The sequence below is a fragment of the Poromitra crassiceps genome, assembly GCF_964638095.1.
Source record: "Poromitra crassiceps genome assembly, chromosome: 13".
Lineage (NCBI taxonomy): Eukaryota > Metazoa > Chordata > Actinopteri > Beryciformes > Melamphaidae > Poromitra > Poromitra crassiceps.
Window position 1 is genome coordinate 35,436,738 of NC_139644.1, and position 12,758 is coordinate 35,449,495.

Consider the following 12,758-nt stretch of genomic DNA (forward strand, 5'->3'; position numbering starts at 1 on the left):
GTCGCAGTCAATAACGATAAAAAAAAACCAGGTAACGATACCCCCCTCCTCCCCCAAAGTTCCACAAGCTCCAGCGGAACTTCACCATAAGAGCGTGTCTCTAACCGTCGGCAGGCGTCACCGCTGGGGACAGGTGACTCGGGTGTGTCCGGGCATGTGGCAGATGCCGCAGGTTCGCGGTTTCTTCGGGGCGGGGGGTTTGTTGGGGGCGGGACCTCCTGTTGTCTTCCTCCCCTTCCTGCCTTCGTCTACACCGCCGCCGCTAAATCCACCGAACCCGCCGCCAAGGCCGCTGGAGCCTGCAGAGATCAGAAGAGGGCAAACACAATATGTGATGCTGAGGTGAGTGTAAAAGGAAAAGTAGAGATGTATTTATGTGCAGTGGTATCGTACAGTTTGTCATCTTTGTAGATGAATAACTGAAGTGGGAATGTTCGAGTCGTGACGGCTTTTCTTTATGAAATAAGCATGGAGGTGATGTTTCATCTGTGTGTGTGCATCTCGTCTGCTCTGTATGCGCGTCCGATTAGGTGTGTTTATTGAGTCAAGTCAAATATATTTACACAACGCTGTTTCATAAACATTTGTCACATGATGCTCCACAGTGCAACAATGGATATAAGTCAATGCAGACAAAGAGAGACTTTCTTTCATTTGGTTTTCGCAGATTTGGCCCGTTTTCTCCCCAGTTGTACTTGGCCAATTCAACCTGCGACCCTCGTGTTGGTAGGCAGGGAATCTACCGCTACATTACCCAGGTGCAAAGAGAGAATATACGCTTGATTCATCAGGCCTGATTTGATGCTGAGAATATAAGCTTGATTCATCATTGTGGAAAAAAGTGGTACATCTCAAAGACACAACATTTCAGTGAATTGGTGAAAGTTCTGCAGGTGAAATGATGCCTGATATTTGGCCATATGGTAAATGTATAGAGTGCACTGACATGTTTTGAAGCCCTCAGCATACGTTGATGTGAGGTTTGGGTGCGTGAACATTTGAGGCATTAAGGATTTACGCCTCCCTTCCTGTGTGGACGTCAAAGTTTGCGGGATACATGAACTTGTGTGACAAGATGATGCAGGCAGTTGAAATAAGGTGGAGATTGAGTCAACTCTGTAGGATGGAGAAATAAAAGGTGATGCTGCTGGTCTGTGATGGAGCTATGGAGCGTGACCATGTGCTCTCTGAGAGTACACTGTAACACGAGATGGACGCAATGCGTGCCACGTCACCCACTGTTTTGAAGCCTCTAGTTTGGCATTTTGGCTGCTGCCATCTTGATTCTCGCACAGCTCGCACGAGACGAGGAGGCGTTTCCCACAGAGCCGCCTGCTATTGGTCTGTGATCGGTGAGCTGCACGATCACTGGATAGACGACTTATCAATCACCCCTAAAACAATCTTTCTTATGGTCTATTTGACCCCAAACGGTACTCTAAACTCTAAACTCTAAACAAAAGGTACAGTTGTCCTGAAAGGTGAAATTAGCTCTAGAGACCAAAACTGTCTTTTGAACCAGGCTGTAAACATATTTATTTCTGCTGTAAAGTTGGGCATTTTAACATGGGGCTGAATGGGGATTGACTCGCCCTTGGCCTTAACCACTCGGCCATTCGAGGAACTGCAGTTTTTGGCCTCAATGCAACCAAGCCAGACTGCCCCCATGGGTCTGACACACTTCTGGGTCCATCTCTGGATGTGAAATGTTTTCTGCTCTAGTATCAAGTGCTTAGGAATCACAACTCGCTTATCTGCAGGTCTTGGCTGTTAACTTCATTTGTGCGCCACGGCCAAAAGGTTTGGATTTTCAAACCTGTGGGCCGAAATCTAGGAAGTCCATACATGCTGTGCATGTGTGCAAAACTTTGTTGTGATTGGATACACTTTGTAGGAGAGATATATATATTAATAGATAGATAGAGATCTTGAGCTATCTTGTTATAGTGCCACCATCTGGCTGATTGGTGTAGTGGAGTATGTATGTCTAGCTGCCACCGGCAATGTTCCAACTTCCAACCTAAAGTCGAGGCCGACGTTGAAGCATGTTTCTCGCGTACGTTTTTAACGGCTCAGGTGTCATCCATCGCTATGGTAACTGAGGCTGTACGGCTAACCTCCAGAGCAGGTGATGTTCAGGCTATCAGACCAGAACATATAAAAACACGCCCCGTCACCGATCAAGTCCCTCTGGAAAAATGCCATTATGACAAAACCCGATGTGAATGAAAACAAGTGAATAAAGATAACAGCACAGGAGGATACTATTGAATTAACACAGTAAGAAGGGAGACTGTTTGGAGGACTGGCAGAACCACTCTGCTTTACCCACTGATTAGATCAGAGATATGATACATGTCTGTAAGCGTTTCTACACCATTAAAGAGGGCTTCTATCAAACAGCTATCTTACATTAGTTGACTATAGTGATCAATAATGAACAACAGTTTATTGTTTCACATTAAGCGCGGTGATATTTCTTCACAGGATTCCCGAGAGTGATTTGTGCAACAGACTGCAGCCATATTGTCATCATCAGCTGGGCCTGGGGGAGCATGACTCAGACTCGGAGAAGAGAGACGACACAAAACCCAATCAATGAGGAGCTGCTCTCCGCTTTGCCTTTAAGGAGGATTCCTTTACACTTCAGCCTTTAAGGAGGATTCCTTTACATTTCAGTTGATTTTCCTTGTTTTTGCCTTCATGACGATTGTGTTCAAAATGTCATCAGTTCACCGTAGAGTGTCTGCTCAGTCTCCAGATGAACACATCTGTCATCTCCACTAGCTGAAGCCAAAAAGTGATGAAAACACAACGAAAACAAACAAGATGGAGATTACATTGGCCCTGTGATGGTATCATGTTTTTGTATTGCTCACATATGTGACCCATGAATTCATTATGACAGTTTGAGCTTCTTGGGAGAATAAACGTACTGTAAATGTTAGTAACCCATTTCTTTCTGGGGGTGCTCCGATCCGGCTAAGACACGATCCGATCTGATCCGATCCGATTCCGATTCCTGGGGTCACGAGACAATTCCACAATCGATCCTCGATTCCGACGATTCTCGATGCAAGAATCAAGAAACGATTCTCAATTCCGACGATTCTCGATTCAAGAATCGATTCTCTACAAAGAGGGATTTAAGGATCTACTCCAGTCCGCAGTGTGCTAAGCCGAATATAGCAATATAACAAGCAATATAATATAACATTATGTAGTTTTAAATTGCAATAACACACAAAGCCAAATCTAAGACAAAAAAAGGTCACATTTATTAATGCTGAACTTGAAATTCAACTTCCCAAGTGTTACGGTGATGGTGAACTTTCAGCTTACAGTATTTCTCAATTCACAGCCAGGGTGGGAATTAGATGGAGGCCATGGCCTCTGTTGCCCCTCCCTCTGGCCGTGATGCCCTGAGATCCCTAAGGCCACCTTGGCAGTGCCCTGGTACTTCTCAAACTTCCTACTTTGTTCTTGCCAGTTGAAATGGTCATAACAACATAAGCATTTATAGTCTATTGTTTTCAATGTTTTATTTTGTATTTTTTATTGCAATTTTAGTTGTGTGCTTATCATTCTATATATATTTCCCTCCTGCTGAATCCTATTGCCATTTTTGCCACTGCAACAAACAAATGTCCCTTCTCCAGGCTGAAGGTGATTGGTTGTTTGTTACAAAGCCCGCCCCTTTTATGTGAATGCTCATAGTAGGGCTGACCCAAATGCTTCGAAGCTTCAATCGATGCCATTGGTAATCGACTTGCATTTATTTTTCAATAGTAGTCCAACATGATTCATTATGCATCAACATTCATTATTATTACTTATTTTCGCAGACAAGGACAGTTAACATTAGTGATAGTTTTGTGCGTCACAGCTCTCATTTAACGTTACTTACCAGCACTGAAACTGCCCATGCAACCACCAGGGCCGGTCTACTGATGAGCAAATTCCTTTTTATGGGCTATGGCTGTCATTTATTTCTGCCCATTTTGTATCCATCTTTGTTTCAATAAAAAAAGGAAAATCCTTGAAGTCTGATTTTTTTGTCTTTGCCTTACATTGTTACTACATGCACCAATCAGTGGACGTCAGGTGAAGGCTAATTCATTTTGTGCATGCTCTAGAATGTGATGAGTGGAATCATAAACAGCTTGGACTATAAGAGCTGTACCAATGCAGCAAATGTGTTTTTCCATTTTTTTTTACTACAGAAATGAGTCAGAAATGAGTTGCCTTTTGCCTTCATTTCGGCGCGGGAGGTCATGTTTTTGCCTGTTTGTCCACAGGATATCTCAATAGCTGCCTGTGTCGATATGATCTGTTCAAAATGGGTTCTGTGATGGTGGAGTTTTGTACATGCTGAAGGACACATCTATACTGCCAGCTGTATAGTGGGTTTGTGGGTGGGGGGGGGGGTCCTGCAGGGAGGGGGGATATGTTCTTCTGAGTGAATCTGTTTGTGTATGTGTGTGTATGTATAGGGTTTTTGTAGATCTTTGTGGTTTTTCTCCTTTGTTATGTTGACACATTTAAATCAATAAAAAATTGATCAAAAAAAGAAAAAAATATATATCTCAAAAACGTATTAACGGCTTTGAGACTTTCACATGAGGCTTCAAAGTGATCAAAACTTTTGAGCAAGATTTGAGCGGGTGAGTAAAGTGTTGCCACCCTGACATGTGTGTGTGTGTGTGTGTCTGTCTTACCCTCTGGAGGCACGTTCTCATCGGCCCACTGGAAGAAACCACACTGCTGGTCCCTCGGTCTCCCGCAGGTATGGAACGTCCGGCCTTTGTTCGGCCCGTCCTTCTGCACCGTGCGCATCACTGCCCCCTCGTTACAGTTGCACATCGTCTGTCCCGAAGCTCCCCCCACATCGCCTCCTCTCCACCTGTCGCCTCCCGGGGCGTTCCCGGGGGGGTGGGAGGTCCTCTGCTGCGCCGGGGGCGGCCCCTGCTCGCTCGGCTGGTCCGCCCACAGGAAGAAGTTACAGTTCCCGCTGTTGCACTTGTAGAACTGGCGGCCTTGGTTGGGGCCGTCCTTGCGCACGGTGAGGACGATGGCATCCTGGCCGCAGTTACACACGACGACGTCGCCGCTGGGGTCACTGCCGCCACCTAGTGGAGACCGGCTCTGCGGCTGGGGGCCCCAAGACGGGGGAGGAGGCGGAAGGGAAGGACGGGGGTTGGAACTTGAGGCTCTGGGCGGCTCTGCTCTCGGGGGCCTGGGGGCCGGTGGACGTGGATCCCCTCTTCCTCCCCCTCCTCTGCCCCCTCTTCCTCCTCCCCCGCCCCCTCCCCCTGCTCCTCCTCCCCCTCCGCCTGCTCCTCTGCCCCCTCCCCCTCTTCCTCCTCCCCCTGCTCCTCCTCCCCCTCCCCCTGCTCCTCCTCCTCCGCCCCCTGCTCCTCCTCCTCCGCCCCCTCCTCGGAGGTATTTCAGGTCCAGCACCTCTCTCAGCGTCTCGTCACATCCACCGATGCAGCCAACAAACTCCAAAGGCATCATGGGAGGGAGGCTGCCCCTACGGAACTTCAATTTCAACCTGAGGAGCACGGAACAGGCAGGGGGACCAATGTTAAACAGTGTTGGAACTCAATGATGCTGCTAGTTCCATCCAACTGAAATCAACTTAAAAAAAAAAAGAGCTGGGCTGAGCTGCACTGTACTAATCTGGTTGCAAATTCATTTTCAATTTTCAATTCAATTAATTATTCCAATTTCAAATAAAATCCATGTGCCTCTGTGGTGTGTCTGCCATCTTCCAGCCTGACATAATTGGAGATGACGCTCCGCCACTTCTCTCTGTGACCTTTTACACAACTTGATTTGTCACATTTTCAACCATTATCAATCTTTTTCCAAATTCTTCAAACTAAATAAAAAGCACCAAAGCATTTTTTAGACTGAAAATTTGGATTAGGCTATATTTTAACCTTTTCAACAACTAAGGAATTTACCTTGGAAAATGGAAATAGGCATTAATAACCAATAGGCATTCAAAATAACTTTTTTTTTAATATACTACCATTATTTAACAGATGACCATAGAAGGTCAAAAAGTGGTTGAATGAATCTACTTGTCCAAAATGCCCGTCTGTAAGACAAACGTCTGCAGAGTCTCATCGGGCAGTTGGGAAAATTCAGCAAGTTGCCTTGGCGACCAGCTGGGCTGCAGCAGTAAGAAACACCACCACTGCTGAAAATATCTTCTGCTCGCAGTATCTGAAGTTGATTTGGACAAATTATCCAACAGGCTAAAACTGCTGTGTGCAATCTGGTAAAAAAAAAAAAAAAAAAAAATCTGACACTGTTTTAGAATAAGTAGTTCAACTTTGAGCTCTGCACCAGATTGGTCGCTATGGTAACAGCTGTTGATGTGGTGCACTTTGGCTCGCTTGCTAGCGAGCTCGCCCTATATTTGGACTGAACTGAGGCACGTGCTCAAGGGGTTAACGCCCACTGTTACAGAATTTTGACAGGTTCTTACACTGGTGAAGCTGCTGAGCTTCAGCTGGAGTACAAAGCAGTTCTTCAGTGTGTGGAGCGGAACCCCTGGTGATGCCTACTGGGGACACCCATACTACAAATGCATGAAGTCATATTGATACCAGGAACTATGCATAGCAGTGTCCACTGAATGGCATATGTTAAATATGCAATATGTATGTTTACTTCTGATGTGTCAGTTCTGACTAAAGGCAATGATCTGAGCCAGTGGTTTGCAGTTACTGCTCAGGGCCAAAACCACCTAAGAATCTCTGACCCAAAGCATCTGGAAGCCAGCGCACAACTGAGGTAAATTCACAAATAATTAAATCCATTCAAAAACCCAATAGTAACAGCAAGCCATCTATCAATGAAAGACCAGACATTCTCAGTTAGTTCTTGACAAACAGGGTCTGAAATACACACCATTGAAAACAAAATGCCAGTAAAAAAAATCAAACCAATGAGGGTCACCTTACCACACCGACAAGGAACTACTTGAGACAATAACAATTGAATGTCCTGGTTATATCAACTTCTGTTCAAACTTTGTCCCTGCTGGCCACCGTAGTACTCTCTCTCTCACACAGAAAGCAAATAAACAGAAAGCAAAGGAAATTCTCTGCTGTCTGGCTGCATGTTACACTGCTCTACACAAAACTAAACACACAACCCTACACAAACTACACAACACAAGCTGCTGCCTGTTACACTGCTCTACACAAAACTAAACACACAACCCTACACAAACTACACAACACAAGCTGCTGCCTGTTACACTGCTCTACACAAAACTAAACACACAACCCTACACAAACTACACAACACAAGCTGCTGCCTGTTACACTGCTCTACACAAAACTAAACACACAACCCTACACAAACTACACAACACAAGCTGCTGCCTGTTACACTGCTCTACACAAAACTAAACACACAACCCTACACAAACTACACAACACAAGCTGCTGCCTGTTACACTGCTCTACACAAAACTAAACACACAACCCTACACAAACTACACAACACAAGCTGCTGCCTGTTACACTGCTCTACACAAAACTAAACACACAACCCTACACAAACTACACAACACAAGCTGCTGCCTGTTACACTGCTCTACACAAAACTAAACACACAACCCTACACAAACTACACAACACAAGCTGCTGCCTGTTACACTGCTCTACACAAAACTAAACACACAACCCTACACAAACTACACAACACAAGCTGCTGCCTGTTACACTGCTCTACACAAAACTAAACACACAACCCTACACAAACTACACAACACAAGCTGCTGCCTGTTACACTGCTCTACACAAAACTAAACACACAACCCTACACAAACTACACAACACAAGCTGCTGCCTGTTACACTGCTCTACACAAAACTAAACACACAACCCTACACAAACTACACAACACAAGCTGCTGCCTGTTACACTGCTCTACACAAAACTAAACACACAACCCTACACAAACTACACAACACAAGCTGCTGCCTGTTACACTGCTCTACACAAAACTAAACACACAACCCTACACAAACTACACAACACAAGCTGCTGCCTGTTACACTGCTCTACACAAAACTAAACACACAACCCTACACAAACTACACAACACAAGCTGCTGCCTGTTACACTGCTCTACACAAAACTAAACACACAACACTACACAAACTACACAACACAAGCTGCTGCCTGTTACACTGCTCTACACAAAACTAAACACACAACACTACACAAACTACACAACACAAGCTGCTGCCTGTTACACTGCTCTACACAAAACTAAACACACAACACTACACAAACTACACAACACAAGCTGCTGCCTGTTACACTGCTCTACACAAAACTAAACACACAACACTACACAAACTACACAACACAAGCTGCTGCCTGTTACACTGCTCTACACAAAACTAAACACACAACACTACACAAACTACACAACACAAGCTGCTGCCTGTTACACTGCTCTACACAAAACTAAACACACAACCCTACACAAACTACACAACACAAGCTGCTGCCTGTTACACTGCTCTACACAAAACTAAACACACAACCCTACACAAACTACACAACACAAGCTGCTGTCTGGCTGCCTGTTACACTGCTCTACACAAACCTAAACACACAACACTACACAAACTACACAACACTAAACTTCTGCAAAGTGTTGCTTGTGTTTCTCCGCTGTCTGTCTGGGTTCAGACTCACATGTGAATGGGACGAGGCTGGCAGGTGGGACAGACGCTCTCATCCCTGTGGACCTCCAGCACGGTGTCAGGGAACCACACTGCAGTCTTACAGGCCGGGTAGCCCACGCAGGACAGGAACTTACTGTGAGAGGGTGGACGACAGAGACACAGAGGGAAGGAAAGGAAGGAGAGGGACAGAGAGAGGGACAGAGACACAGAGGGAAGGAAAGGAAGGAGTGGGACAGAGACACAGAGGGAAGGAAAGGGACAGAGACACAGAGGGAAGGAAAGGAAGGAGTGGGACAGAGACACAGAGGGAAGGAAAGGGACAGAGACACAGAGGGAAGGAAAGGAAGGAGAGGGACAGAGACACAGAGGGAAGGAAAGGAAGGAGTGGGACAGACACAGAGGGAAGGAAAGGAAGGAGTGGGACAGAGACACAGAGGGAAGGAAAGGAAGGAGTGGGACAGAGACACAGAGGGAAGGAAAGGAAGGAGTGGGACAGAGACACAGAGGGAAGGAAAGGGACAGAGACACAGAGGGAAGGAAAGGGACAGAGACACAGAGGGAAGGAAAGGAAGGAGTGGGACAGAGACACAGAGGGAAGGAAAGGAAGGAGTGGGACAGAGACACAGAGGGAAGGAAAGGAAGGAGTGGGACAGAGACACAGAGGGAAGGAAAGGAAGGAAAGGGACAGAGACACAGAGGGAAGGAAAGGAAGGAAAGGGACAGAGACACAGAGGGAAGGAAAGGAAGGAGTGGGACAGAGAGAGGGACAGAGACACAGAGGGAAGGAAAGGGACAGAGACACAGAGGGAAGGAAAGGAAGGAGAGGGACAGAGAGAGGGACAGAGACACAGAGGGAAGGAAAGGAAGGAGTGGGACAGAGACACAGAGGGAAGGAAAGGAAGGAGTGGGACAGAGAGAGGGAACAAGAGAGAATTAGCCATATTCATCTGAAAGTGATGTGTTGTGAAAATTGTGAAACAGAAAGAAAAGCAGCAGTGAAGTTGGAAGTGCCATCGCTTTGCCTGGCTGGTCTCACCTGTTCCCCTCCCTCTTCTTCTTCAGCACCATGTCCCGGCCGCAGTGAGGACACTTCCGGACCGGGAGGGGCATCTCCATGTCCTGCTGCTCCAGCTCGGTGAACTCCTGAGCTGCGCCCAGATACACAGACAGGGCTTCATCTAACCTGAGAGACAAAAAATACTTCAACCAAACCAGTCTCACGGCGACTTGACAAATCCAACAACCAACAGTGTTTACAGGGCAGGTGGAACTCACTGGTCAGCGTTAGGCGCTTCAATGCACAAAAGGTTAGCGCTTAATTATTTATGAGTTGATGCTGCTCGTTCAGGTGCAGCAGGAACCAGAGCATGTGAGCGGAGCTTGGAGTGGAGCGGGGGGAAAGTTGGAGCGGCACCGATCGCCCGCTCAGTCCCGCTCCAGTTTCGATCACAACACGTTGGAACCAGAATGCATCGGTGCGTGGCCATGTGCACGCCCACCAAGGTGCTGCGAGACGAGAAGGAAGAGACTCATGGACCCTGACTGAAGACAGACAGAACGTTTTTGTGACAACGAACATGCAGCCGACTCTGCTGAGCTCATGTTATTTGTAGTGAGCAATGCCCATTGCCCATACGTTTAAACGCAAATTAAAACGCCCAGGCCTTTTGATCTTTTTGAGCGGAACGGAGGGGTGAGTGGGAGCGGGTGAAATATGTATGGAGCGGGGAGCGGTCTGGAGCGGAGCGGCCGTGGAAAGGGCCGCTCCGTGGGCGTGAACACCCAATAAGGTGGAGCAGAACTCACTTTTTGGCCTTCCTGACAGACTCAATGAAGACCGTCTTGTATTTCAGGATGTGGTGCTGCAGCACGCGCTCTTTGTCCTTCCTTCCCTCCGACACCAGCTTGAGGTCCGCCTCCAGCTCGGCGCGCAGGTTGGGTTTGGACATCTCATAGCCCATGGAGTTATAACCTACACACCCACACACCCAGCGGAGTTATAGTAGAAGATGTCAGATGTTTGGCTGAGTGACAGGAGGAAGGGGAGTAGGAGAGTTGAATAACAAAGTGCGAGTAGTAACTGTGTCAATTTGTATGTTCCAGTACACAGTGTAGCCCTGTACACACCCTCCACCAGGCCCATGCCCAGTTCTCCAGGGAGGAACCTCTGGTCAGCAGTCAAGCCCACATACATGCGGCTCTTAATGGTCTCAATGTGCTCAGCGTGGGTTGCATCTGTGCCTGTAACATACATACATACATACATACATACATACATACATACATACATACATACATACATACATGCATACATACATGCATTAGACATGTAACAATATAACACTTAAAACTGTTAAACAACAAATCGGGACACAGAACAGCACATGGTATCACTTGATATCGGTTACTGGGTAACAAACCTTTGTAATCAAGATCACAACGTCATGCCAAATTAAGTTGTGTGACTCTCTTCATATAGACCAGGGATGGGCAACTTTGATGTTAGAGAGGGCCACAAAAAAATGTCCTCGCTACCAGAGGGCCAGATTGTGACCGTGCACTTCCACCAGTAGCTTTATACTGTAACACCATCACTCCCAATTATAGCTACTAATTTGATGAAAAGGACTGGTAATCAAAGTTTATTACACAAACATTTATATTTTTCATATAAATGTAGTAATTCTTGCATTCAGATGACACCAGACACTTTGCTCTAGCTTTAAAACAGCCCGCTACAGCAATTTGATGGGGTACATCACCCAAATATGTCATATTAATCAGATTAGTAATGTTGCATGTGCAATGTGCATCCTGGGTATAGCTCAAATGCTAACGTTAAACTGTATGTGGATGGACAATGCTAACCCCATTAGCGCCATGTTCTGGGATGTACAGTAATATAAAAACACAGATTTGGGTGGTCTAACCTAAACGCCGGATGTTTTTGGTTAGCGTATGTTAGGTTAGAGCACCCAAATCTGTGTGGGTCAGTTGCCCAACCCTGATATAGCCTCTTCATGTGCGTGTGTCTGTACCTATGCCGTGTTTCTCCATCAGCGATATGAGGTCGGCTTCAGTGAGCAGCTGAGGAGGACTCGTCTGGCCGTCCACCATCTCTATAGCCGAGGGCTGGAACTGGGAGCCCTGCTCATAGACTGGAATCACCTGCACACACAACGTATATCACACAGCTGAAGATGAACCAGAATCACCTGGCACTAGGGGTGTCACGATATTTCGTTGCACGATATATCGCGATATCGAAACGTCACGATATGCGTATCGTCAGAAAAAAATGATATCATAAAAAAACAAAAGAAAAAGAAATTGCTCCTGAATAATAATAGAACAAATTTAGCAGAATCAACACGCATGAGTGAGGGGGTAGACTACTACTGGCATGGCAAAACAGCTCAAGGGGTACATAAGATTACATAAGTTTAGGGACCGTTGAGCATGAGTTATTTAAGAAATAGATTGTATACTTTATTTTTCTTTCACCATGCAACAAACATTTAGTTTGTGACAGTGTGACACATTCTATTGCAAGAGAAGCATTATCTTCCATGTTGTTTTCTAGTTATTATAATAACAATTTCCAAAAACAGCATTTGTTTTGTATTTTGTGTATTTCAAATGAAAGACTATTTTTCCAGTATTTTCCCAGGGCTCCCTTGAAAAGAGGTTTCGATTTCAACGGGACTCACATGGTTAAATAAATGATGAATAAATACATAAAAATTATTTACTTTTGTTAAAAAAAATATTGATAAATTATCGTATCGTATCGTTATCGTGAACCCAATATCGTGTATCGTATCGTATAGTGAAATTAGTGTATCGTGACACCCCTACCTGGCACACACAACGTATATCAGAGATTGCGTGTTGCCTGATCTCATCTGCATTGTTATCCATCTCAGCACGCACACACGCACACGCACGCACACGCACACGCGCACACACACACACACACACACACACACACACCTACCTTGGCGCTCCACCTGTCATAGGGGTAAACATCCAGGTA

General features: G+C 45.9%; 1 protein-coding gene across 1 annotated transcript in view; it reads right to left on the reverse strand.

Annotated features, from left to right (window-relative positions):
- Window positions 1–29: 29 nt before the first annotated feature.
- Window positions 30–12,758, reverse strand: part of top3a (DNA topoisomerase III alpha) — a gene marked incomplete at its 5' end in the record, with an annotated part of 24,000 nt that continues 11,271 nt past the window's right edge. Inside the window, 8 exons of the mRNA XM_083650179.1 lie at window positions 30–299; window positions 4,719–5,554; window positions 8,733–8,855; window positions 9,759–9,905; window positions 10,529–10,694; window positions 10,850–10,963; window positions 11,761–11,890; window positions 12,720–12,758. The exon at window positions 12,720–12,758 is cut by the window's right edge and continues 147 nt beyond it. Of these exons, the coding sequence (XP_083506305.1) occupies window positions 118–299; window positions 4,719–5,554; window positions 8,733–8,855; window positions 9,759–9,905; window positions 10,529–10,694; window positions 10,850–10,963; window positions 11,761–11,890; window positions 12,720–12,758 (1,737 nt within the window). The 3' untranslated portion in view covers window positions 30–117. The remainder of the gene's footprint in view (window positions 300–4,718; window positions 5,555–8,732; window positions 8,856–9,758; window positions 9,906–10,528; window positions 10,695–10,849; window positions 10,964–11,760; window positions 11,891–12,719) is intronic.